The sequence below is a fragment of the Actinia tenebrosa genome, unplaced genomic scaffold (assembly GCF_029948245.1).
Source record: "Actinia tenebrosa isolate PJP-AT-01 unplaced genomic scaffold, QUT_ActTen_1.0 PGA_scaffold13__45_contigs__length_12533684, whole genome shotgun sequence".
Classification (NCBI taxonomy): Eukaryota; Metazoa; Cnidaria; class Anthozoa; order Actiniaria; family Actiniidae; genus Actinia; species Actinia tenebrosa.
The window spans coordinates 10,406,659-10,434,387 of NW_028292573.1; the positions used below are offsets into that span (position 1 = coordinate 10,406,659).

Sequence of the window (27,729 nt, forward strand, 5' to 3'; positions counted from 1 at the left end):
TTTCGAGAAAACAAGATGGCGAAGTTTTCAATTGATTTTTTTGTGAAACCTCCAGTGAATAAGGCAGACTATTCCACATTTCACATGGTTAAACTACACAAATATATTCCACTGTTTCGGTAACATTTTTTTTGATACATTGTTAACGTAGCTGATTTTTAAAGAATTGAATGCGGAATTCAGCAAAAACGGTATTTTCCGGAATTAAAATTGATAACGTAACAAAAATGAAATCTGTAAATGACGTTTATTTGTTAAATCATCATTTTGAACATTAGTAAAATTTTTCCCTAAACACTCAAGTTACATTTCAGAGTCATATATATCCAATACTCAAGGGTATTACCATCTATATATATATAGGCCTTTCTAGAAGAATGATATATAGGTGGGCACCATTGAACAGTAGTACTTCTGGCTTGAAGCTATACCGCATGGTGAGGCTGTTATATTGTAGCTTCATTTTGACCGTCTTATATCATCAAGTATTTCCACTCGTACTTCTGTTTTTCAACTGACACTCTTATTTCCAATTCTTCGTTAAATAGATTCTGTCCTTCCTGTCGAATAACCCTATCTAATCTTCTTGGTTAAACAGTCAAGTACTACAGCGAAAGGAAAACAACTTACCACTCTTTAAGCTTTATATATTTGCCTAAAATCCTCTCACCAACAAAAGCGCATTTACCCCCCAAAAAAATCTATCGAAGGTTATTTTGCTATTTTGCCTAAAACGCCTTCGTAAACATTATGAGTTTAGATTATATCATTTACAAAGCGTTTTTTACCAGCAATCAGAATAACTTGTTTTTATTCATTTTTTCTAAACATCAACACAATGGTCGACCATTAGCAGACAAATAACAGTCGCATTTTAAATTTTGATTAAAAATTTTTAAAATATTTTATCGACCAATACTTTGCTAAGCTAGTGTAAAAAATACTCCATCGACAAAATATAGCCAAAAAACTGCTTCGTTTGAGGGCAATGAGCATATATCTAACACTAATTATATTAATGAAGCTGGATGAACTGTAATCGTTGATAAAGTTGCAACTTCATTCGAGTCTATAAAACAGAACAATTAAAAAAGCCGTTTTTCCATTGCATAAATAAACCTAAATATCTCCTTAAGTTTCTGAGCAATGTCACAGCCGATGCGTGGGCTATGAGTAGTCGTATGGAAGTGAATTAAAAAAGCTTAAAAGCAGCAAAAACTAAGGAAACAAATTGGTCATATTATCGCTTGTAATGGAGAATGATTTGTTGATGTGTGATGTAGTCTGGATGGCGTTGTATGCTGTTAGTTCAAACAATGTTGATACTTTTATTTCCGTTATGGAAAAATTATATGTGTTAAAACTTTAATAAAAATAACAAAATAACACTTGATTAGTGTTTTTGCTACAGTTATAGGAAATATTTTCAGCTGATTTGCTTACAATATTCTTTTTTCGTTATCACGCATGAAACGTTTGGCGCATCAGTCTCATCCTCTGCCAGCTTTGACCATTTGTCGCGTATTATATTTATTTCTTAATTTAGTGCATCTGCAGCTTAGTTAAACTATTTAGGAACTAGCAGATACTTAATAAAAATATCATTTGAATTTGTTGTACTATGTTTTGTATCGAAAGGTGTTGATTCCCGAAGCAGTCTTTTACACTGATCTACCACATGTATATTTGCCTCTGAAGAAGCCTTAAGCAACAGAAAATTTTTTTCAAAGAAAATCGCGTCGAATTCATGAAAAATTACCTCACAACATTTTTTGGGCATAAGTCGTATTCGCGTGTGATACAAGTTCGTCATAGTCGTGTAGTTGGGATCAGCAGCATCATTCCAAACAGGAAGATGATCTTTCCTCTTTCTTCAAAACAACAACATTGACGATTCTGTTTTCATGGGATACGATCTTTTACAGAGTTAAGGTCGAAATTCCCAATGCTTTTAATGCAGTGCCGATAAAACTGAACCTCAAAGAGGCAGAGTAGTAGATACCTAAAAACAGTACATATTAAATTGGTGTCTTCTCTAAAGGTGGTGGGCACTAGTTTGCTTCGTATATTATATTTTTCATGAATTGAATGGAATTGAATTTCTAAGAGAGAAAAAATGAATTCGAAATAAAAGACAATGTGATGAAAATTACTGAAGAAAAAACTTATAAACGACGTGAATTAAGTTCTGAAATAAGCAAAGTTTCATTGTAGAAAGATTCTGTTTGAATTACTCGCAAAAGGCGATAAAGGATGCATTTATTTTAAAGCGATACGCAGACAGAAGACAAATCATGATGAGATCAAACTGAATACAAAAACAATGTTGAAAAGAAGAAAAGGAGATTGGTACACGCTTGATCGATTGTTTGTCTGGTATTTTCCAGAGAAATCCCCTTAACTTAGTCATTCAAAGCATAAATTGTTTGATTGGAGCTTTAAGCCTTAAGTTTGAAAAGCTTTAACCTTTTTTATTTTCAAATCAATTTAGCACTAACACCCTTTCGTGGAAAAGCCACACACAACAATGTTCCTTCGTCTGCAGAACCGCGTCCAATTACGCCTTCAGTCTCCCCTTCCGATTCAAACGTTTTTTCAAAATGTTTCAGCTGAGGTTTTTACGACTAAAAGGTGTTTGAATCTAAAACAAAGGCATCATTTATGGCTCGAGAGGAGAACTAAACAGTCTGCACAGGCTGCAAGAGGGACAATTGTTCACCGCTTTTCAGAGTACTCCAGATACAACAGCTTGCATCAAAGTACCCGGTCTTATTGACTACTCGTTTATCACAAGATCTGTCAAACATTAAGCCCCTAAGCAACGGCCAAACAAAAGACAAGACACCATGGAATATTCACAGAAAAAATCATCTCTTTCTGATCTTTCGTTCAGAAGAAATACATCCCTCAACTCAACTGTCCCAGTGAGGGAGTTTCGACCCCTTTTGGCAATCTAAGGAATTTGGCGGATTTATTAGCTATCTTTCCGTGATTTCTAAAGCGAAATCGTTCCATCGGCTTAATTGCCTTTGTTTCGCACCACGGGTAATGCTGATAATCTTAAAAGACTCATCTTGTCTTATCTTTACGTGCTGATATATTTTTAGTAAAAGGGCGTGGCTGGAATACACACCTTTGGCGCCATTTTATGATCAAGCTTTATGTCTATTAACATCCTTGTTTCGTGTTGCAAGATCAAATGATTCGTGTAAATGAGACGTTAATGGAACTAAATGACACCAAATTGACTTTAATTGAATTCACGATGTTCGAAATAAATACAGTAGTTTGCCCTTGTTTCAAATCTCAAAGCCGGGTTGTTTTTGACTGGAGCATCGCGATCTTCCATTCAACTTGAACGCCGCCAAAGACTTAATCGTTACCTCAATTCCGAAATATCCTTAAGACAGAACAGGAAAAGAGCTAACGCTATTGGTAATCCCTTGAACAATGTTTTAGCCCAAAGGCATTGGTGAATGACCAGCATGTTGGTGTAAATGACGAGCTGTTTCCTTTACTAAGACCAATTGGCACAACAAGAGGCCTAAAGCTTAGAAAATTACCCCTGAAAAAAATCTGGGCTTGCCATCAGATCATAATAAATGATGTTGCTAAATAATGTTACAGTTTAAGAGGACAAAAGAGTCTTAGATACTAAAGATAATAAGTGGTTTCTCCTTCTCTCTCTCTCTCTCTTTTTCGCTCTCTCTCGCAAACCCACTTTTATTCAAACAAAAATCGTCCTTTTAAGTAACCTGGAACAAATCAAACTATATTTGGTTCTTTGCTTATCTGTCACTTCGTCAACCTTTCTCCTTCTTTCGGTCATACTGATCTTTAAGACTAGCACTAGGTTTTCTTACTTTTTTATTGCTAATTGAATCAAATGACTTGAAAAGGTCGAATTGAATTTATTGACTCTAAGTCCTTTGTCCTTTGTCGTTTTTTTTGTTTTTTTGTTTGGTTTTTTTTTTTGCATTTAAGATAAGACTGATACGCCATTAAATCTGTACATCTATCGTTTCTTTCTTTGTTGCGCCCTTTTAGTGATGATCGTCATGTTCTAGCATGCAGACAGTTTTTCTTCATGGGCAAAAATTGAAATTTCATTTTTCCCTTCAGGTAAATCTCTCATCCATAACTTATTCCATCACCCTGTTATATTGAAGCAACAATATTTCTTTAGCTTTTTTTTTTTTTACTTAAACCTACATCATATCGAGTAACGGATGGAGTGTCGGTCCTTTTCATTTTCGACTTGTTTTCATGATAATAACCGCATACAACCGACTTAAAAAAAATGGTACTCTCTACAAGCTAACAGATGCAGATAAACACAGGATTATAATACCTTAATTTCTAGTTTCCCTAACTCAATATTCGGTCGATACACAAAGTGGCCCCGACAGGACTAACTCTTCTCAGCTATTAACAAATGGCTCGCAAGATGATTTCCTCCCTCTCTTAAGACACATTAAAACAGCACGTTCTAATAGAGCTGTCGGTAACTAGTGAATCAAGTAAATTGCTCAATTTAGTGCTACAGATGTTTGGAAATGGGTCGGCAAAAGATGGTGCTTGAAAAGGCCAGAGGGGACAATGCTAGCGCTACATGAGGCTTTGTTAACTTGATTGAACAATAATAGTAATGGTTTGATCGGCCCTCCCCACGGGGAAACAAGTGGAAGTCCGGACCTAGTCATATATTATAATAATATGATGAAATCTGTAAGAAAGAAAGCGATTTTCAAATTGATAGGAGATTAGGCATATTGACAGGAGTGTGTGTTTTTGATAGTGCATGCGGTTAAGGCTGTGAAGGCAATTGTAGTAAATAAAGTAATTTAAAACATATGGACACCTCAAAGCTAAGGCTTTGGTGATATAGTCTAGTTTTGTAAACTGAAAAGAAAACATGGCTCGTATTTAGAGGTAATGACACTTAGAACATTAAGATTATTTGATCGTTAACCTTCAAATCAAGGCCTTATTCATGTCCTCTTTGTCATGCATCTTTGTTATGCAGTGCTCTACCTACTTTCCCTTGTTTTACTATACCATACTATAAACTACACTCCTTATTCGTCGATCAGTGTAATTAGCCCTGTACATGTAGCTCAATATCTCAATGCAAAAGACCTTCGTTTTTAGACATTTCTGGATACCTTTTCGAAATGTTTATTAGTTGACAGATTATTACTGTCGCAGATCGAGCTCGAGATGATCATACGAGACTGTAGCTGAGATTTCAAGTAAAGAAATGGTGCAGCTATGCTTTTGTGTCACACTTTTATCGCACATCGTATCCTGCTGTCAATTGATCGTGATGGATGTTCGTTTTTATCTAATTTAAACCAATAATTATATTCTTTAATCCATTTTCCCCCAAAAAAACTCTTTTATCTCTTGTTGCTGCTCAGTTATAGTAAAAGTGTTGTTAAAATAAATAGCTTTTTTGTATTTCTTAAACATTAATTTCAATAGAGATGCCTTCGCAATTTAGTATGGTAGCTTGTTATTCTCGACGGTGGGCTGTTTTAAAAGGGAAGTACAAGTGCTTGGATAGTCATTAAAAATACGATTTTTTTTTTCCTTTTTTCAAGCAAAATTTTTTCGGAAAAAAAAATTCCGAGAAAATTTGCTTGATAAAACATAATTCAAATCTTTAGAATCTTTCAGTATTGTTAGTTTTCAATCTGGAAATATCCCAAACTTACTTTAATCAATTCTTTTATACTGTTACGAGAGACAATGGAAGTAAGCATTTATGATTAATTCTCAAACTATCATACTTATTTAAGGTTTGGTCTCATCAGCGCCATGTTTAGAAGTCAGACTTAGCCTCGACTGGCTCTCTTTAAAAAGTAGAAAAAAATCTAGAAAAAAGTATGTATTATAGTTGTATTATGCTGATACCAGAATTTCTGTAACATTCATTATTTACATTGTTTTTTAATTGTGATTATATTTACTCAAAGACTTAATGAAGTAATTTTTAAAAACAGTAATGTTCGAAGATTGGTACATATGTACATAATTCGCTGTTTTAAAACGATACAAAATGCAAAACGTTGTCGTTTGTTTTGTGTTTGATAACAAAAGGTGTATTTTACTTTTCCGTTCAGTTTGTGTGCCCTTGAAGCCACTAAAAAATGGTTCAATGCTACAAAACACATGGAATAAACTTAATTAATCTAACGTTTTGTTCCGCTGTAATTCTTCCTGCAAAAAGTCGAACTGGCTGTTGATTTTGGTCGGCAGTTTTATCCTTGAATCGGCTCAGTCTAAAGCAATTGATGTCCATATAATAATATACAAAAACATTTGAAACAATATCAAAATATTACAATATCATAGTAATGTAACTATTACCGAATTATATCCGACAGGAATTCGTTGATTCTTGATTGTGTTCTTAATAGAAAACATTCTACCTACCGGAGAGCCGTATTCGTTAGAATCTTCATTGATTAGAAAAGTGAGTTAGTTGAAAATATTGTAAGGTTCTTTTGTAAGTGTATTTGTAAGCAGGAATCTTTCTGTATCATTTTAACCAAGTCATCTTTTGATTCGTCCATTTTGTTTCATAATGTTTTTCCTTTTCCTCAGTTCTCAATAATGTTTTCTTACTTTATGTCGATTAGGATTTTTCTTTCCTTGTCTTTTTCATTCATTCACTGGCACTATACCTTTCTTTGTGTTACCTTTATATAGTCTTTCGCTTTTCTTTTCTTCTTTTTTTTTTTTTTCTTTCTTTTTTTATCATTATCCAATTTATTTTTTATTTTTATCCTATATTTTCTTTTCATACAAACTTTTCCTGAGATTAAATTCTATAAGCTATAGAATTAATATAGCGAAAACTACCCATTTATCTGGAATTCCCCTCTTCTTTTTCTCTTCTTCCTTGCCTTCCATCAAATCCCCAGCATCGCTCATGCAATCAGTCTACAAGTTCCCCTTCCTGCTCTTCAAGAGCCAGTAGTTCTAAGATTGCACTAGAATGTATCGCCTGGGGAAATCTTTAAATATACTTAAATAAGGTTTTAACGAGGCTTCTATTCTTCGATATTCCTAAATTGTTATTTCAGCTGTTCGTGTCGAGTATTCAACCTGTCACATTTCGTCGGGGGCGTAGACTCTCGTGGTGGCGTCCACAGATTCACAACTCGCTGTATGTAAACGCTTAACTCACGCAATGGAATACACGTAAAATCTTTTTGTTTTCTCTTACGTCTTTATTGATTCATTAGTACATATTGATTGAGTAGTAGTTAGCGTTATGTATAGGCTCCTGGCTCTGAGCTTCGTTTCATATTATTAATTTTTTTTTTTCAATTGATGATGCAATTAGTTTTTGCTTCTTCGTACTAAATGTTAAGAATTTTTGTTGTTGTTGGTTTGTTTGCTTGTTTGTTGTTGTTTTTTTGTTGTTGTTGTTGTTGTTATTTTGTTTTTTGTTGTTTTTTTTTCTTTTGTGTTTTTCGTTTTGTTTTGTTTTGTTTTTGTTTTTGTTTTTTGTTGTTGTTGTTTATTTGTTAGGTTTCATCACGATTTACAAAAACGTAACTGATTTTCTTCTTATTTTATGCTTTATTTTATACGACATCTACATTTACATTTTGATTGACTTTCCTGGCTTTTCTTTGGCTCATTTCTCTCTTGTTAGCTAAAATCAAGATGTTTTCCCGACCCCTAAACTAGAAATGATTTTATCAAAAAGACGAAAAACATACTTTTCAACCCATTTGCAAACTATACAATTTGACTTTTTTCATCTTATTTTTGCTTGAACATTTACTACGAGAAATCTAAAACTTCGTAAACACAAAAAAATTCTTCAAAATTAGGCGATTCAGTAATAAATTTTCAGTGAAAAATAGGTCAAATATTTGAAAAAGAAAAGATGAAAAATAGAGTTTTAAAAGAAGGATTGAATGTACTCCAAGATATTTAAGTAATACAAAAGATTAACATTCATATAGACTCCAACTTCATACGTTGATTTTGTACTATGATCTTAATAATAAGTCCTTTTTAAAAATTTTTCTTTTATTCGAAATAATTATCGAATTTTATGCTAAAAAATTGCTATTCAGCGTTTGAGTTTTAAATATTCTTAATATATAAAAATTGCTAAAATATTAAACTTAATTTAAGCTTTTCAATCTTATCATCATATTTTTAGTTGAATTGAAAAGGTATAGTCACCGTTTTATCGGAAGAAAAAAACAATCATATTTTGAACGATATAGGTTGTCATAAATTGATTGCTTATTTTGCATTATCAGCGTCCAGATTAAACTGCTACATTGACCGTTATCTCAGCTTATTATACTTTGTGATTTTCAAGCTTTGTAGTCGGCGATATATCATTCGAAAAATAAAGACTTACCTCTAAGTATCGCAACTGAAACCGTCGTTACTCGACTCACAGAACTGTAAAGATACTCTAAATCTGACCCGTGCTCTGCTGTGCCATACAATTCAGCTATGTCTTTAGCGAATTTAAAAGCTTTTTAGCCGTTCCTAAACATACTCTTTTCCCAATTAGGAAGACAAAGGCGAGGAAATAACCTAAAACTTTGGATTAGAGTCGTACAATTGCATGGAGTTTAGTGCTCTCAATCGTTGCTTTCTGACGCATTTAGATGCTAAAATAAGGAGGAATCCTGAAATCTAGGATTAAGTGATGGGATGCATGGAACTTTTTGAAAAAAAGAAGAGTTGATTTTTTCCTTAAGTTATGAGCAATCTTCACCAGTAGAAACTCAAACAGGAGAAATGCTCCGTGTCATGAGTTAGCGTTTAAAGCGCATTTGGATTCTTTTCAGTAAGTGAAATATACATATGTAGAATAACAGAACGTCTGGACAGAATCATGAATGCAATATAATGAATGCAAAAGTCAAGACGAAATAAACGAATAGATCTGCCCTTCAGTAGAGTCTTCCTATCACTAAGTAGTAGCTATATAGTCACGTCTAACTATACGTTCGGCACTGACTAGCGTACTATATCTGTATTAAAGAAGCCGAAAAGAATTTCTCACTTCTTTTTATTTATTGGAATAAGCATATGATAAACGTCCATTCGATTAAAAAAATCGGTTTATGTTAGCGTTAATAACGGTTTATTAATACAATTATTATATTTTAAGGCTCTCTTGTTATATTCTAGAATTTGAATAGTTTTCTCTTTTTCCTTCGTATTTATTTGCAATTGGGATATCGGGTCAGATTTGCAGTCAATGGATGATAAATTCTCATTAAACTATCAACTGGTTTTTGTCTAAACATTTGTTCGCTATTTCCGTTACTTTCTTAGTACAGAAACTCATTTTTTCAGCCTATCTAAACCACTGGCAGACTTTAAGTCATTTATTTTCGTCTCATCACCAGATTTTGAAGATTACTACACAAACTTAATCAGTTCAGTAAAAGGACATTATACTATATATATATATATATAAGATTACCTCATTTCGATATTAAATGCTGATCACTCTAAGCATGTCTTTAGCATATTAAAATAATAATTCTGGTAAGTATGCTAAACGAAAAAGGTGTGCTAAATCGTTTCCTATAGTCCATCCAGTCTATCCGCTCTTTATAATTCTTGTTCTTTTGCAAAGGGAACGATTTCTATCAAACTCGTGAACCGCCATTGGCTAAAAAAAGAACAGTTCAAAAGACTAATCTTGGAAGCAGTTTTATAAAAGGGATGTTGATTTCCTTAAAGAAGTATTAAACAAAGAAAGGCTTTATTATAGCGATTATGTAAGGCGTTCTAAGAACCCTAGCCTAACGATCGAACTCGACCCCTTTTGTAAAACCAAAAACATAATACTTATTCAAAATGAAATGAAATGAAAAGGAAACGAATACAAAAAAATGGGACGGAAGAAGGAGATGGAGACTTAACGTTACATTGAAAGGTAACAGAGGAATAAATATTTCCGCGCTTTCTGATTGGTTCTTGCCGCGCGCGCGTCATTTCCCGCTCTTTTTTCAGTGAAAGAAAATAACTAAGGCCAACCGTAAAACTACAGTTTATAATTTGAATAACCAATAATCTCTGAAATCTCTTAATGAATTACTAAGATACAGTTCACAAAATCAAAGGACATCACAAAGTATAGTTTTATTAAGAAAATTAATAATTCAATAAATGTAACTCATTTTTTCTGTTGCTTGACTCAGTGAAAAGTAGTTTCAAACTGTGTTATCAATGGCACCTGATTGATCAAGTTCTGAAATAATATAAAGAGATAACAATAGTAAAAAATATAATTTTTAAATATTTCAAAAATTAACCGCGAATTTTTAATAAAAAATGAATACTATCTTGTGTGTAGAACTAAGAAACAACGATTTTAACACAGTGACAAAACCATTGAATATTAGTTTTTATTTATTATTTTTTCAAAATGTCAGTCACAATCTTTACTATGTGGTACTACTGTTGTCTTCTTAATGACTAGGCGGTTTTTATTGTACTCTGTCATCTTTTGGCCAACATTATATATGTTCTTGGTTGGTAAATATCATAACACAAATATGCTATACCAAAGGCAAGGTGGTCAATAATGATGGAAACCCGTGGAAAACAAAATAATTTTTATTTTGAAACGACACTGAGAATTCTTGATAAATATATATATTTTGTGTCTATATTTTGATATTCAACAACAAGATTAACGGAATTCAGATTTCACTCAAACTTGATCAGCATCCTTTTTTGAAAATCACAAAAGTGAAATGAAAACAAGTTAGATGTTGATTGTAAGGGTCGAAGCAGGATTAGTGGCTTAAGGGCTTACCATCCAGGCTCTTCTTCAGCAATTTCCACTTCCTTTTTTGCTGAATATGTTCTGTCTTTTCTCCTAACAAATCTAAAGAAAGAGGAAGGAAAAATTTATCAGGCTACGTTTGTAATACGCTAATTCTATATATCATATGGTATAGGCGTCTTGTATATGCATCTTGATACGCGAAGCCAAAATGAAATGCCAACGAAATCAATGACAACACAGCAAGGCTAGAGAACTTCCCCGGAAGAACTATGGAGAGGAAGAGTAATATGGCAAAAACAACACTTTGACGAGAGAATGTGTTCTTCAGTACTCACTTACTGTTTTGATACCTTAGCATTTATAAATACGGAAAATAAGATGTCTTTTTCAGGCAAGTGATATTCATATTCTAGTTCGGAAATTGGATTTTCATTATTCAGTAGAGTAATGATTCTGTCTCTTTTGTCCCTGATATGTGTAATGTCAAAAATGCCATTGAGCCTTTGACCACAACTTCTGGGCTCATATTCATTCATCAAAACGAACAATTGAACTTGATTCTACACAATTGCAATAAATTAAGGGGGTGCCACAGAGATCGGTATAGGACCTCCAAAAAGTTCAAAACCACTATAAGCTGCTTAAGTAGGACCTCCAAAAAGTTCAAAACCACTATAAGCTGCTTAAATTCATACTGGTTTGAATTTATGTGTCATCATATATAAAAGAAAGATTATTCAAATTTTCAATTACTGAGTTGCACTAGTGACGTAATTTCGTCTAGTGCGGAATGTTCATCAGCTTAATTCGAATCGCAAGTTTTCAATAGAATTCTTTCTGGCTGACAGCACATGTTGGTCAGTGTTTGAGGTTCAAAAACTTTTATCCTCTGAGTGAAAGCCAGCAATAGGCCTTTTCTGAGTTTGATAAAGAGGATGCATTGTGGTCTAGCCCCAGTACAAACAACACCGTATAAGGCATTATGAAGAAAAGATGTTTGCTACCGAAGCTAGACCAAAATATTCCCTACAATGTTCCGCACCATAAGTGTTCCCTATCTCATAAAAGGTCTATGTTATGGCACCCTTTTTCCCGTTAACCCTTCCAGCTCAGAAATGAACCAATAAAAACGTGCTAAAGCTTAATTTGGCATTGCACACGAGGGAATGTCGTCAACGCTTAACTGATCCGATCCTTGCTAGATGCGATACCAGGGAAAAACATTTGCGCATGCGTGCACTTCAGCACGTTTTCTAAAAATTTTGAAGAGTTTGTGTGAGAAAATAAATGTTTGTTTTCTCCAAGTACCGGTATACAAAAAATTTCGCAAGTATACCCTTGTCAGACCAAGATACTGTATTAACAATCACAATATGAAAGAATTAATTAAGTTTCAAGCATGAACACTAAGTCTTGGCATTTTGTGAAGTCCAATTTATCAGGCATTGAAAGTCAAATTTGCGTATGTATTGAGTAATTTGCATACGGATTCAGAGCATGCGCAGACGTTTTTCACTCGTGTCGCTAGACGAACTGATTTCCCCTAGTGTGGTACGCGTCTAGCCGTTCCATTAAGGTCGAGGAAAAACTGGATCGAGTTTGCATTGCACTGCATTGTGAGGCTTTCTTAGGGAAGGAAATAGAGACCATATTGTAGAGATGTACTGCAATACCAACTGAACACAGAATTATCCGTAACCTTAATTGGAGCAGCTAATTCTATTAACTCGCTTTTTGCTTGTTGGTGCACTGTGCGGTGATTAGCACAGGGAACCCAAGTCCTAACCGATAACTAAAGGAGAAAAGACAGATTGGCCTGTGCGCAAAATGGATCATGACGAAAATTACACCACGGTACTCACTCGACCAGGATGAAAGCTATGGTCATCAATACAGCCATAACGACAAACGTCAACCCTTTCATTCCCACTTGTATGAACAGCGGATAGATTGAGTTAAAGATGAGTGCACCGACCAGCGTGCAAAGCGTTTCCAGGGTAGCGATGGCAGCAAACAAGGAACCTAGAAATGAAATAATAATAATAGATAATATTATTATTAGGATTAATGATATTATTATTTTTTAAATGATAGACCTGTCGTTACGTACTGCAAGTATATAATCGTAAAATAAAATAATAACTTTCGTGCATGGACGAAAAAGTCGGGAACGTGTAACATTAGGATGAGCAATGCTTGCAGTATGTCTTGAAAGAAGAGATCCAAAATTTGTTTATCAAAATTAGTTGTTGAAGCATTATTTTAATGACTGAAAGACGTAGAGCAGTCGACTTCTACTTTTCGTAAGGATTGTAGCAATGATTTCGAGACAATTTTTAAAGTAAAACCTTCGTCGGCGCAGTGACAACGCATGGAAAAGTTAAAAGATCCCCCCGCCTCCACCCCCACTGATTTTATTACAGTTTGGATAACTTCGAATGTGAGGTTCATGTTTTACCTTGTTCGTCTGGGTCAACCATCTTAGACATCATTGCTCTTATTGTTGGCGTAGGGATTCCACCGAGACAGGCTACAAATGGAACTAGAAAAAAAAAGCAGTCAGTCGGTCAGTCGGTCAGTCGGTCAGTCGGTCAGTCGGTCAGTCGGTCAGTCGGTCAGTCGGTCAGTCGGTCAGTCGGTCAGTCGGTCAGTCGGTCAGTCGGTCAGTCGGTCAGTCGGTCAGTCGGTCAGTCGGTCAGTCGGTCAGTCGGTCAGTCAGTCGGTCAGTCGGTCAGTCGGTCAGTCGGTCAGTCAGTCAGTCTGTCTGTCAGTTCTTAATGTTTCAATTTACCACTTACTAGCAAATAGCGTTTGTCTGCTTGTAACGAACGCCATGACCGATAACGACAAGATTATTGACGTCATTCCTACTTGCAACAACCTATGGTCAGATAAGATATTTCCCAGAAATTTCAGTCCCAGGACCGCGCCTATTGCCTGGACGCAAAAACTTAGCGCTAAGTAGTATCCAATCATGATGGCGTTACAGCATAACGGTCGATCCAGTGCGTACAATACAATAATACTACCAAATCCAATTGAGCACATGATCATCAGGCCAGAGATTATCATCAAAAGTGCCATGCGCCAATGACCACCAGATCGAGGCTTGGAAAATATATGAACAATGGCTATAACGTGATTTACGCTAAAGAATTTGAATTCAGATTTTTTGGCTTGGTTCACCGGTATGCGCGATTCAGGAAGAATAAAAACGACGTAGAAGAATGCAAAAGTATGAAGAAATAAAATAACCCAATATGGAGGGCGGAAACCGCTGTTATAAACCAGGTACCCACTTGTAAGATGACTTAGCATGCCGCTAAGGAAAGCTATGGCTTCAAGAACACCAAGACGAAAAGCACGCTCGGACTCGTCTGTTATGTCAGCGATGTATGAAAAGACTGACAGAACCATTGTCGGGAAAGACCCACACGATCCAACAAAGAAAGCACCAATCAGAAGCGTTGTAATCGGTAGCTTTAAATATATAACGACCAATACCAAAGCAGTTTCTATTGCACTTCCAAATAAGGGTAAACCCATGGCTTTTTTACGACCAACATGGTCGGACCAGGCTCCTAAGATAAGCGCGACTATCAGTGACGGCGCACTAGCCGAGAAGACTAGACCTAGCTGCATGTATGAGGATTCTGATTGGACCTGTCTCTGAATCCGTTTTGTATCCTCACTGGTTACCATTGGAAACGGCTCACAACTGCTTCTGCTTTCAGTTGAGTTGTAGATAAGTCCTTTCTCTTCACTGATTCTTTTGTGAATGTACTGTTGAATCACAGGAACGTGAAGAATGATTCCAAATGCATAGCAAAATATTACAGGTTCAACTGTGATTTGCCTGAAATATGATTCAACCTTTTGACAACACTTCTTTATATATAATTTCTCTTTACTGGGATCTATGTCTTTCTCCTCTATGGGTTGTGATTGGCTACCATCTTCCAGCTCGTCGTCATGGGAACCAATCTGATGATACGTCGTCAGGAACATAGTTGTCGTCGTATTCAAAAAAATCCTCTCTTAATATGGTTGGTCAATGACGTAGGTTGAACTCGTCTCAGACTCTTTCGGAAGCAGCATCTTGGATCAGGTCTGCCAATGAGAATGAAATTACAATTGATAACAGGTTTTGTGATCAGACAAGACAAAATGTAAGAGAGAAATTAGTATAGGAAATCGCACGATCTCGAGTACAATTTGGAAATTAATAGACACGAGTAATGTTTTGAAAGTTCTTGTAATTGCACGAGCCTTTAGGCGAGTGCAATTAAAGAATTTTCAAAACATTACGAGTGTCTATTAATTCCAAATTGTACGAGAAGATCGTGCGATTTTTTGTTTATAGTACAATCAACAAAATTTCAGTAAAAAATGCGAAGCGACGCCGTTCATCTTTGTCTATTTGGCGGCCGATTTTCAGCTCATCGCTTAACTGAAATGCATAAAAAATATTAGTTCTTACGGCTTAAAATTTTATTTATATGTTTTTTAAGTACAAAATGATAGAAAATAATTGTTTTGACATTGTTTTGTCCGTGTTGCCATAGCGACTTAATTCGGTACTCCTACGGAGTACAATTAACGCTATAATTGTACTCCTCTCGACCAATCAGAGTCGAGTAATTTTGTTGAGTGTACTATAATGTTTGTAATCTAATGTGTAAAAACTACTAACCAAGATACAACCTAATTAAATTTCATCGAGCTCTGAACCACAACCTCTTGGCTGATCATCACACAAGGAAATGAAAGAGGTTATTAACTCTATAGAACAGGATGGTAGTAACACCGCAGATTGGTACAGACGGAACTATTTGAAAGGCAACATCAGTAAATATAAAGCCATGGTAATGACCAGAGACAAACACGTACAAGATGCAAGGAACGTTGTTATAGGCAATTTTAACATCAGTCAGGAAGATAAATTTAAATTGCTAGGAGTGACCCTGGACAAGGAACTGATATTTACAGACCATATATCATCTATTTGTTCTACAACAAGCAAGAAGATAGGAATCCTCACACGGTTACGTAAATTAATACCCATCCACGCGAAACTGCAGATTTACACAGTCAGCCATTCTACCTCACTTTGATTACTGCAGTCTAGTCTGGCACTTTTGCAAAGCAGGCGACAAAAATAAACTAGAGCGAATCAACGAAAGAGGACTGAGAGCTGTATACTGCGACTATGAGTCACCCTACGAAGAGCTATTGAAGAGAGCAAAGCTCACCACATTGTACAACAGAAGACTACAGAACATTGTGATCTTCATGTACAAAATCAAAAATAAGTTATTACCACGAACTTTAATTGACTTATTTAAATCACCGACGCATAAATATAATCTAAGGAACATAGACTTTTCATTGCCTAGCTATAGCACTGTAAAGTATGGGAGAAATAGCCTAAGGTATTTTGGACCACACTTATGGTCTAAGCTTAGTACTTCGTTAAGATCATCGCCATCCCTTCAAGCATTTAAGAAAGGAATAAGAGTTTCAGACCTGACCAAGTTGATAAAGTAACACTCGCTTCAATCATATTAATCTATCTATTTACTCTTACTATGAGAACTGAGTGAGTTCATCAAATATCGAAACTATATCTATATTTATATATATATATATATATATATATATATTTTTTTTAACGGAATCATATTTATATTTATATTTCGTAGACTTATATCTACCTATATATTTATATATATTTATATTTAAATTTATATTTATATTTACATTTATATTTATATTTACATTTATATTTATATTTATATTTAAATTTAAATTTTATTTACTGTTTATATTATCATTTACATTTCTAGTATTATGTTATAGTCTCCCCGATTAGTAGGGTACTTGTGCCCGGCTAGAAGATAGAGACTTAAATACAGTTATTATTATTATTATTATTATTATTATTATTATTATTATCTTAGTCAGGACATGCTAAACTCCAAGATTGATTTGGAATTCAGAGCGTTTTAGTGGAGGCGTTGTGCGTATCTAGCAACATGATTTGCTATGCTATTGAATCGCGATCTTCCTGTGTCTGCATAGCAATTGAGTAAGTATTCCAAATGTCGAAATGTGTTCAAAAATCAAAAATGTGTTCTAATCAATCAGAGAAGTTCCTATTTTCTATGTGCCTTAAATGGGTCGTGATCTTTGTTGGACGGGATTCCTGTGGATAAAGCTAGTCATCAACTGTCCAACTGACTTATGACTACGGCCAAGTTCAGAGTACTACAGTAGGACCAAGTTGTTTAAACATTTTATTCTAGTCCAAAGAAATTCCTGCGGCACACCTGATGCAGACAGAATCTAGTGTTCAAGAAAGATGTGTAAATCAAAATCGTTTGGTTCCGAATTTTCGACACCTGTATGCTTGGCTTGTGATACTGGTGTTATCAGGTGTGCGAATCACCCGTCGAAAATGTAACATTTGACTGAATCCGACGTACGTAAAACTCTCTATGGGCAGTTCAATTCTCTGAGCAAGGGTTACTTAAACCGCTCTCACCTTTGAACCGGTGAAAAGGAATCCCATACTAACGATAAATCAAACTGAGATAATAAAAAAAAGTACCATTGATGTCAACTTTTTAAAATACAGCAACGCTATGCTGGGTTTAGGTTAGATAATGAAAAAAAAAATACAGATTAGATTTGAATATATTACCTTGCTACAATAAATCATATCATTAACACAAACCTTGTTCAGAGGTATAGGTCTTTCATCGTGGCGTTTTTGATGTGTTTATATAATATTTCCAATGGTATATCGATCAATAATCAGGCTGTTTACGTGATTGGTTGGCTTCGTTCAATGTTTCGCCTGGCTGCAGGTACCAGATCAGGAAATTCCGCCTAGAATCCGAACATGAATGGCTTGAATGACCAGCTAGTGAGCTAATTAAATCTGACTAAACGCCCTACTCTACTCTACTAGTACTTCACTATGGAATTTTCGTCTACAATAACCGTAATACTTCTCATTTACTCACTCACTTACAATAACTACAGAAACTACTTTTTAATTCCACCATAAACAAGAATGCTTCTGTAGTTCATTCGATATTGTAGTATTGGGCTTCCTCAATGGTTCCACGATTTCAGCCGTAAAGAAGCTAGTCATCATGGTGTACTAGTAAAATGTCGTAATACTAGCAAGATTACACTTTATTTCCGTAAAAGCCATTAAATTTTACACACTCTAATAAACATTTTTGTTGCGTTTTCGTTGTCAGTAACCTTAAAAATTCCTAGTGATGGGGAAACCCTATTAAAAAGCGTGCAATGTACGACTACAGTATTCAAAACGGCGTGAAACTCCGTACCAGCTACTTTATCTAAAGAGTGCGCTCTGATTGGCTAAAAAATATTTCTGATAAGCTTATACATAAGAGTGTCCAAATTTCCTACTTTGTGATTGGAGGTCCATTAAGAATACTTCAAACGTGTTCAAATTGATATAAGACCTCTGTATCTATTTAAAATATATATATATATATATTTTTTTTTGAGTCTCATAAGTAAAGAATAAAAACTATTGCCATTTTCGAGGGTATCCTGTGGTGGTCCCAACCTCTGCCTAGCCCCAAGGTGCGCCCACAGTGTAGGTATTCAGCGTTTACTACCGTGGCACATCGGTACGTACACTGATCACACATTGATCTCTCATTCGGTCTGACAATGAATACCTCAAACAAACATGAATTTCTCCGAAAATACTTCCTATCTTCAGTAGCTGCTACTTTTGCAGAGTCAGGTAATAGTAGAATCTTTTATTTTTAAGATTTGGTGGATAATTTATTGCCCGATCCTTGGATTACACTTCGACCTTTCCTCTGTTTGTGTCCAGTGGTTTGGGTCTGTTGATACACGTAGAACGTAACAACGTAAATTTACTTACTAGTCATCGTGGTTTCTTAAATTTATAAGTTTATGTAACAAAGGTTATAAGTTTACAAACTCGGAAAAGAATCTTCATCATTATAACGTATTTTTAATTTGATTATAGGCAGTGATATATGTTTATAAGCACGCGTTCGACCCACTTGTAAACGGTACGAGAAGTCAAGCCAAGAAGGTCAAAATGTAATCGTTTTGAAGTCAAAATATATTTTATTTTTCTTATTTTTCCCAGGATTTAAAATTAAGAAATTCTTTCTATAGTTTAAAAGAATATCACTGTTTTCAGACTTATTCTCAAATCCTAAATGATGTCGTTCAAAAGATTATTTTTCACGTTCCAAAAGATATTTGTTTTGATTTTTTGCAAATATGAATAATTAATTAGTTTAGGTTTGAAAATCTATCTTTTGTTTTAGCTTAGATTGTTTTTTAATATTGTTTGTCATAATGAAAAATTTCTAGTTTTCTATTAATTTAATCTTGTAGGAAGTTGAACAAAAGGTTTTTACCTTACCTTACCTTATATATTCGCGTATGGAAGGTTTTTTTTTCCATCAGAATTTTATGATACATTTTTCAACTTATTTTTCCTTCTAAAAAGTCCCTGCTATTTTGTATCAGAGCTTAGAATTCAAAAAATTGCCGCTCATGATTTGGTTTGGATGATCCACATTGATTTATTTTGGTAAATATGTCAAAAGCAGATAAGATTTCCAGACCTTAGTTAATTATTGAATATTTTTAAAAACTAAAAAAAAAAACTATAAATATTGTCTTACTCAACTGATGGCAATAAGATGAGCTGCTGTTACACGTAAACACAAGAGTTTATATAATCAAATGTAGTTATACGATGCATAATTTTGAAGTTCCTTTTGATATGTAGGCAGCACAAAGTTTAGCTAACAATTACTCAGAAATGAAAAACTCTGATTCCAAAATATTATTGTACATTGTAAATAACTGTTATAAATCTTGTGTTCTGATTGGTCAGGGAGCACATGCTTTATGAGAGCACACAGCATGTGCATGCCCTTTCAGCTGCGTCGTTCCTATCCAAAATAATGGTTACTGTAATTTGTATTATATGAAAAAAATCAAAAACTTGCTTGCTGCGCTGTGCTGTGTGGAGTACTAAAGCACTAAGGAATTGACAGAACACTAGAGAAGTGTCAAGATGCATTTGCTACGTGTCGTGCTTTTCCGAACACTTCTGTCATGTTTTATCAACCAACACATGCTTTATAACTACACGCAACATGCATTGCACATTTTCTATTTCTTTATTGTTTAATTGTGTTATTGACACAAAATCCTTGTGATATACCTTGCCAAACAACATGCATGTTATGTGTATTTTTTTATATCCAGGTGAATGTACACAGAACAAATACTTAGAATAACAGGCTGTTTTAAATCTCACATTTATCTGATGAATGTGTGTATATGAGAGCCCAAAGCATGTGAGCACATTTTTTTGCATCATTTCTATCTAAAAAAACACTTTTTTAAATTGATTGATTAAAAAATAAATTCGAGGTCCCTTTTATACCGTCTGTACTCTTATCAAACATGGAATGACATCAGCATATATCCAAACTCAAGTGGAACCATGAGTGCAAGTGAGTGATCACAACAACCACCAGAAAGAGTGTGCGCTCTTTGAAGTCAGCTTATTGGTCCTTCCTCTCATCGATGATAAAAATCAGCCAATAAGTTTGCGAGAAATTAACAAATTGTGGTATTGTTCCAGTCAACATGGCTGCTGAGTAAGAAAGCTCTATAATGTTATTATAATTTCATTTCTGTCTTGTAGTTACTTTTCCACTTGACATCACCAAAACACGTCTTCAGATCCAGGGGGAAAGAGCCTCTATGGTTTCGACAAATGGAAGCTCTGTGGCCTACAGAGGAATGGTTAAAACAGCAGTTGGAATTGGTAAAATATTCATTATAAAGTTTATATACATGTATATATTTTTCAATCGTTAATTGTATATGTTATGTCAAGGGACATGCATCCTCTTCATCCCTATCCTAGTTCTTAATGATAATAATGATAATAATAATTAATAATTTAATAATAATAATAATTTTAAACTAAAAGATGAGCTAGGGCCGGTTTTTAGAACGACAGAGAAATGTCGTTCCTAATCCAGAGATGTCAGAAATGGAACGCCAGTCAGAACGTGGAGATTGTTAAGACATTCATAATAATACGACCTTAGAAAGAACTACACCGTAACAAAGCCTAGGCTTGTCCTGCTAGTTACTGTAAATCGAAATGACAGAGAGAAAAAAAGATGCCATAATAATACGATTTATTGAAGCATATCTACAGGGTAGACCTACATCTTACTTTTGGTATGTTGACTTTTCTTCACAGTTAATGAAGAGGGTGTTGTTAAACTGTGGAATGGAGTAACTCCTGCAATACTAAGACACATAGTCTACACAGGATCACGAATGACAGTTTATGAATTTTTAAGGAATAGAGTTTTAAAACGTAATGAAGATGGACTCTTTCCAATATGGTGAGTACAATAAGGTTTCAACAAAGTTTCAATACCTGCCTCTGGTCAGGCAGGTTAATAAAATAGGAAACTTTACCTTGTTATTAACCCACTTCTGGGTTCCATGGTTTGATCAGAGTTAATATTAACTCTGGTTTGATTCCATACATGTACTCTTTCTACGATTTAATGATTGATGGTAGTTCGCTGCCAATTATACCTGTCAAAATATTTGTCTCCATCAGCAAGTAGTGATTTAAACAGTGGTAAATATACTGTTCATGTCAGCTTCATGACATGACATGGTTGTGGTTCGTTTTTGTATTGAATAGGAAGTCAGTTATCAGTGGGATGGCCACTGGTGCTGTAGGACAGTTCTTCTCTAGTCCTGAAGGGTTGTGGTTTGTTTTCTATTGAATAGGAAGTCTGTTATCAGTGGGATGGCCGCTGGTGCTATAGGACAGTTCTTCTCTAGTCCTGAAGGGTTGTGGTTTGTTTTCTATTGAATAGGAAGTCTGTTATAAGTGGGATGACTGCTGGTGCTATAGGACAGTTCTTCTCTAGTCCTGAAGGGTTGTGGTTCGTTTTTGTATTGAATAGAAAGTCTGTTATCAGTGGGATGACTGCTGGTGCTATAGGACAGTTCTTCTCTAGTCCTGAAGGGTTGTGGTTTGTTTTCTATTGAATAGGAAGTCTGTTATCAGTGGGATGGCCGCTGGTACTATAGGACAGTTCTTCTCTAGTCCTGAAGGGTTGTGGTTTGTTTTCTATTGAATAGAAAGTCTGTTATCAGTGGGATGACTGCTGGTGCTATAGGACAGTTCTTCTCTAGTCCTGAAGGGTTGTGGTTTGTTTTCTATTGAATAGAAAGTCTGTTATCAGTGGGATGACTGCTGGTGCTATAGGACAGTTCTTCTCTAGTCCTGAAGGGTTGTGGTTTTCTATTGAATAGGAAGTCTGTTATCAGTGGGATGACCGCTGGTGCTATAGGACAGTTCTTCTCTAGTCCTGAAGGGTTGTGGTTTGTTTTCTATTGAATAGGAAGTCTGTTATAAGTGGGATGACTGCTGGTGCTATAGGACAGTTCTTCTCTAGTCCTGAAGGGTTGTGGTTTGTTTTCTATTGAATAGGAAGTCTGTTATAAGTGGGATGACTGCTGGTGCTATAGGACAGTTCTTCTCTAGTCCTGAAGGGTTGTGGTTTGTTTTCTATTGAATAGGAAGTCTGTTATAAGTGGGATGACTGCTGGTGCTATAGGACAGTTCTTCTCTAGTCCTGAAGGGTTGTGGTTTGTTTTCTATTGAATAGGAAGTCTGTTATAAGTGGAATGACTGCTGGTGCTATAGGACAGTTCTTCTCTAGTCCTGAAGGGTTGTGGTTTGTTTTCTATTGAATAGGAAGTCTGTTATCAGTGGGATGACTGCTGGTGCTATAGGACAGTTCTTCTCTAGTCCTGCTGATCTGGTCAAAGTACAGATGCAAATGGAAGGAAAACGAGTTCTGATAGAGAAACGAAAACCAAGGTACAGTAGAGTATAATGTAGTATATTAATCTAGTATCAATCCATCCATCCATCCATCCATCCATCCACCCACCCACCCACCCATCCATCCACCCATCTATCCAATCACCCATCTATCCAATCACCCATCTATCCATTCATCCATCTATCCATCCATTCATTCATCCATCCCTCCATCTATCTATCCATCCATTCATCCATTCATACAATCATCCATCCATGCATCCATTCATACAATCATCCATCCATTCATTCTTTTATTCTTTCATTCATTCATCTATCCTTTAATTCATTCACTCTCAACTTCCTTTTTTTCATTCTTTCCCAGGGTACATGGTACAGCTCATGCCTTTCGTAATATCGTCAAACATTATGGTATCAAAGGTTTATGGAAAGGATGGTTACCTAATGTGCAGAGAGCAGCTTTGGTCAACATGGGAGGTAAGTAATACAATACTGTTATCATCATCTGCAGAGAAAATGGCTTCCCTGTGGTGCCAATTAAGCACGCTGAATATGTTCATTGGAAACGCATACAGCTGTACATTTGAAAATGCTTTGCAAAGTGGAAATATTTGAAAACAGAGGCCTATCATATTAGTGTGGGCAATTGAAGACGCAGGCTTTTGAAAACAGTGAAGTCATTTACACCGAACCACTGACACGTCTATGTTTTGCATGCGCATATAATGATATACATTGCATTATTGCATGACGATATTGCACTCTTGTTCAGGGTGAATTTCTTACGACTCGACTAAGAGGTGTGTGGTGTTTGAATATTCATGCTCATGAATGCGTTCTCAGTGTTGTTCCCATTCCTCAGGGTCAAATATTTGCGTAATCATTTCTAAACATCTTCTTCTACTCCTTATTTTTAGATTTAACAACGTATGACACAGTGAAACACAATCTGCTCAAACACACTAAGCTTCACGATAACTGGATAACACACACCATGTCGAGGTAACAGGAACTCTTCTTTCTTTTTTTCTTTTTTCTTTTTTGTACTTTCTTTCAAGAAGTGTCGCAAGTTGTTTCCGAGAACTAAAAAGACAACAGCCTTGTCGAAGTTTCTTGAAACCAGCTGACCGCCTGCCCAACCAATGATTCTCAGCACGAGGGGTGGTTGTATTGGGAATTATAAAGTATTTGAGATATATTATGCACGTTGATTGGCTGGCTACCATGTATATATCAGAGGACAGACATGCTCGCGCAAAAATAATTTATAAAAGCAATATAAAACGGCTGCCTATGTCTCTGTTCTGTGATATAAACACTCTGGAAGCCGTAGAGCATTCGAAAAGCAAGAGAATAACTCGACTACACCTCGTGTTCCTAAGCTTGCTTCTCTATTGTGCTCTACAGCTCCCAGCATGTTTATATCGAAGTACAGATACATGCACGCCCATTTTATATTCCTTGAATAATAATTCCCACTTGCTTGTAAAAAAAAACAACAATCTTCTCACTCTTATCCTTTTTCTTCTGTCAAAACGTTCTTACTTTTTCTTGGCTTTACAGTGCATGCTCAGGGCTAGTAGCGGCAACCATCAGTACACCTGCTGACGTCATCAAGACAAGAATAATGAATAACCCTTCAGGATACAAGGGTGCTATCGACTGTTTTCAGCGGGCTGTAAGTCACATGGCTTTACTAGTCTCGTTTAAAAACTGGCTTACATGAGCGTCATAATCAGAAGCAACATAGGAGACTCAGTAGTGTTCTGCTCGTTAACAGTGCTTGTATTTTATCACACCTAGGTGATAAATGCAATACTGAGTGGGTATGTTTCTTGCGATTCTGATTCCACTGCTAGTGTGGACCAGGTGATTCTTTGTTTGCACATGCCGTCATCGCCACCATCTTTGAATTTAACAAAAGAATTGTCAATGAATTATTTTGTTATATCATCAAACATGACCACCTTGTCTTTTTTCATTTCACTCCCCTGGTACCCCTTTTGTCTCTCACTTCTGGAGTCTCAGGTTTGATTCCCAGACTCAACATCATTAGGAGTTTGACGTAGATCAGCCCAGAGGTCGTTTCAGGGTTCAATCTGTGAGTTAGCCATGCCCTGACTTTGATCAGCCCAGAGGTTGTTTAAGGGTACCAATAAATTTTGAAATTCTACTTCTGAAAAATGTAAACTCTCAGAATACAAAGCAAACAGAGAATAGGGGACTGGGACGTGGGGAGCAAGATCCTAACATAAACTAGCGTCAGTGTATGGTAAAAAGGTAGAAACAAAGGCATAGATAATAGATGAAGCCAAAGAAGATCATAAGTAATTGTAAAATTATCCCATTTTTAAGGTAAAACAAGAAGGATTTTTTTCGCTCTACAAGGGATGGTTACCGACATGGACTAGAATGGTGAGCAGACACTTGTTTTCTTGTTGTTTTTTCCTTCCTTTAGCTGCAAAACTTGGGTTTTTACAAGAGTGTGATTGTTGAGATTTTGTTCCCAAAACAAGATCACACCTTCTGTTTTAACTTTTCTATCATTTGCGGAGCACTGCTTCCTGGATCATCAGCTACTAGCTGAAGGAACTACCAATGCCAAGTATAGCCTTAAACCATAACCTTAGTGTGGGAGGGGGGAGGAGTAGGGGGAGGGGGAGGGGGGACTAAAATAATTGTTTGGTTTTTGGATAATTAAGACTGTGGCTGCTTCCTTCAAAGACAGATATGACTTTCATTATTAAACTGTTTAAACTCAAAAGAGGGATGCCTAGCCAGCCAATCCACTCCCTTTCATCAATCCACCATTGCACATCTTTTAAGCAAGCCTTTTAGTAAAATAGCCTTCAACACGGGCAAATAACTGATTGCTTGCCACTTACAACACACATTCAGGACTTTTTGCTTTTGCTCCGCTTTATCCAATAGACCTTCTTGGCTTTGACGTAATGTTTTCCCATTTGAGACCACATGTCATTCCCTAGAGTATCATTTCTTCATTTAACGGTTGCAGATGAGAAGACACATGAATATGGATACAACTCAAACAAAGAATATTATTCTCAAAGGAATGGCATGTGGTCTGAAATGGGAAAACATTACGCTCGAGCCGAGGAGGCGATAACATCAGCTGAAATATTCTTTTGAAGGAGAATTCTCCAGTGTTTCCGTTACATCTTTGTTTCCATGCTAACGTTTGTGATGTTTTTATTTGTCATAGGCACCTTGGTCACTGACGTTTTGGTTGTCATACGAACAGATTAGAAAATTATCAGGAGCACAAGGATTTTGATGATATTGAATTATCAATGAATTTTTGGAGGAATGATGAAAAAACTTTATAATATCTTGAATTTGTTTAATATGATATTATTATTTTCTTCTTGGTGGCCCTTTGTTTTTATAACTTTCAGATGGGACTGAGGTAATTATTTTCTCGAGCATGCACTGTAAGAAATAAGGGATTTCAGGACAAGTCAGTGATTTCTATAAAACTACAAAGAAACAGGAATTTTAAACAAACTGTAACACAAGAATTTATTGTTAATATCAAATAAAACAATGAAATTAACATCAACTAATAAAATCTATTATTCTTTTTGAAAGCATATGCATAATTTTGCAACGAAGAAATTTAGGTCATTTTTCACCATTTTTAAGCAAAAAGCATCAGCAATAGCAAATGGTTTTCACCAATTTTGGACCATTTTCACACCTTTTGAAAAAATATGAATTATTAATGAGACTTGCAAACTGGGTGTTTTTGGCCAAAAAGCATGGACTATACCCATGGTTTTGACCCATTTTGGTCCAAAATCAGTTAAAACTATTTTGGTCCAAATGGTTTAAAACCATGGGCTATAGGCAATGCCTTTTGCTATAAAATGGCCAAAAATAACGTATTTTTCATGTTTCTTAAATTATCCATATATTTTCAAAAGGTGTGAAAATGGTCCAAAATTGGTCAAAACCATGGGCTATAGTCCATGCTTTTTATCCAAAAACCAACAATTTTTAAATCTTATTAATATTTGATATTTTTTCAAAAGGTGTGAAAATAGTCCAAATTGGCCAAAAACACCCATTTTTCAAGTCTCATTAATAATTTAAATTTTTTCAATAGGTTTGAAAATGACCCAAAATCACTCAAAACCATGGGCTATAGTCCATGCTTTTTCCCCAAAAACACCCATTTTTCAAGTCTCATTAATATTTCATATTTTTTCAAAAGGTGTGAAAATGACCCAAAATCACTCAAAACCATGGGCTATAGTCCATGCTTTTTGGCCTAAAACACCCATTTTTCAAGTATCATTAATAATTCATATATTTTTAAAAGGTGTGAAAATGACCCAAAATCGGTTGAAACCATGGGCTATAGTCCATGCTTTTTGGCCAAAAACACCCATTTTTCAACTAATATTAATAATTCAAATTTTTTCAAAAGGTGTGAAAATGACCCAAAATTGGTCGAAACCATGGGCTATAGTCCATGCTTTTTGACCAAAAACACCATTTTTCAAGTATCATTAATAAATCATATATTTTTAAAAGGTGTGAAAATGACCCAAAATTACTCAAAACCATGAGCTATAGTCCATGCTTTTTGGCCAAAAACACCCATTTTTTAAGTCTCATTAATAATTCATATTTTTTTAAAAGGTGTGAAAATAACCCAAAATCACTCAAAACCAAGGGCTATAGTCCATGCTTTTTGGCCAAAAACACCCATTTTTCAATTATTATTAATAATTCATATTTTTTTAAAAGGTGTGAAAATGACCCAAAATTACTCAAAACCATGGGCTATAGTCCATGCTTTTTGGCCAAAAACACCCATTTTTTAAGTATCATTAATAATTCATATTTTTTAAAAGGTGTGAAAATAACCCAAAATCACTCAAAACCAAGGGCTATAGTCCATGCTTTTTGGCCAAAAACACCCATTTTTCAATTATTATTAATAATTCATATTTTTTTAAAAGGTGTGAAA

The 27,729-nt window shown here is 35.3% G+C and overlaps 2 protein-coding genes across 2 annotated transcripts; one reads left to right on the forward strand and one right to left on the reverse strand.

The window, feature by feature from the left end:
• Positions 1–10,118: 10,118 nt before the first annotated feature.
• Positions 10,119–17,599, reverse strand: LOC116301904 (proton-coupled folate transporter). The gene is made up of 6 exons (XM_031711073.2): positions 17,532–17,599; positions 13,594–14,905; positions 13,254–13,337; positions 12,658–12,817; positions 10,823–10,894; positions 10,119–10,252 (listed from the first exon to the last, which is right to left on the reverse strand). Coding segments are annotated over exons 2-6 (1,527 nt in total). The 5' UTR covers positions 14,804–14,905; positions 17,532–17,599; the 3' UTR covers positions 10,119–10,251.
• Positions 17,600–18,456: 857 nt separating this feature from the next.
• Positions 18,457–26,307, forward strand: LOC116301890 (mitochondrial uncoupling protein 4). The gene is made up of 9 exons (XM_089029289.1): positions 18,457–18,587; positions 20,550–20,672; positions 21,120–21,267; positions 22,644–22,769; positions 23,098–23,210; positions 23,651–23,735; positions 24,297–24,411; positions 25,089–25,148; positions 25,957–26,307. The coding sequence occupies exons 1-9, from the start codon at positions 18,512–18,514 to the stop codon at positions 26,026–26,028; spliced, it is 918 nt and encodes a 305-aa protein (XP_088885415.1). The 5' UTR covers positions 18,457–18,511; the 3' UTR covers positions 26,029–26,307.
• The last annotated feature ends 1,422 nt before the right edge of the window (positions 26,308–27,729 follow it).

What these genes read in the sequence shown, in the direction of transcription:
- LOC116301904 (XM_031711073.2), bottom strand. Translation starts at nt 14,803, where the DNA reads ATGTTCCTGACGACGTATCATCAGATTGGTTCCCATGACGACGAGCTG. An exon ending in CAGACAAACGCTATTTGCTA is followed by an intron (nt 13,338 to 13,593) that starts GTAAGTGGTAAA and finishes TTTTTTTTCTAG; the next exon opens with TTCCATTTGTAGCCTGTCTC. An exon ending in GGTTGACCCAGACGAACAAG is followed by an intron (nt 12,818 to 13,253) that starts GTAAAACATGAA and finishes TTTCATTTCTAG; the next exon opens with GTTCCTTGTTTGCTGCCATC.
- LOC116301890 (XM_089029289.1), top strand. Translation starts at nt 18,512, where the DNA reads ATGAATACCTCAAACAAACATGAATTTCTCCGAAAATACTTCCTATCT. An exon ending in TAAAACAGCAGTTGGAATTG is followed by an intron (nt 20,673 to 21,119) that starts GTAAAATATTCA and finishes TTTTCTTCACAG; the next exon opens with TTAATGAAGAGGGTGTTGTT. An exon ending in ATAGAGAAACGAAAACCAAG is followed by an intron (nt 22,770 to 23,097) that starts GTACAGTAGAGT and finishes ATTCTTTCCCAG; the next exon opens with GGTACATGGTACAGCTCATG.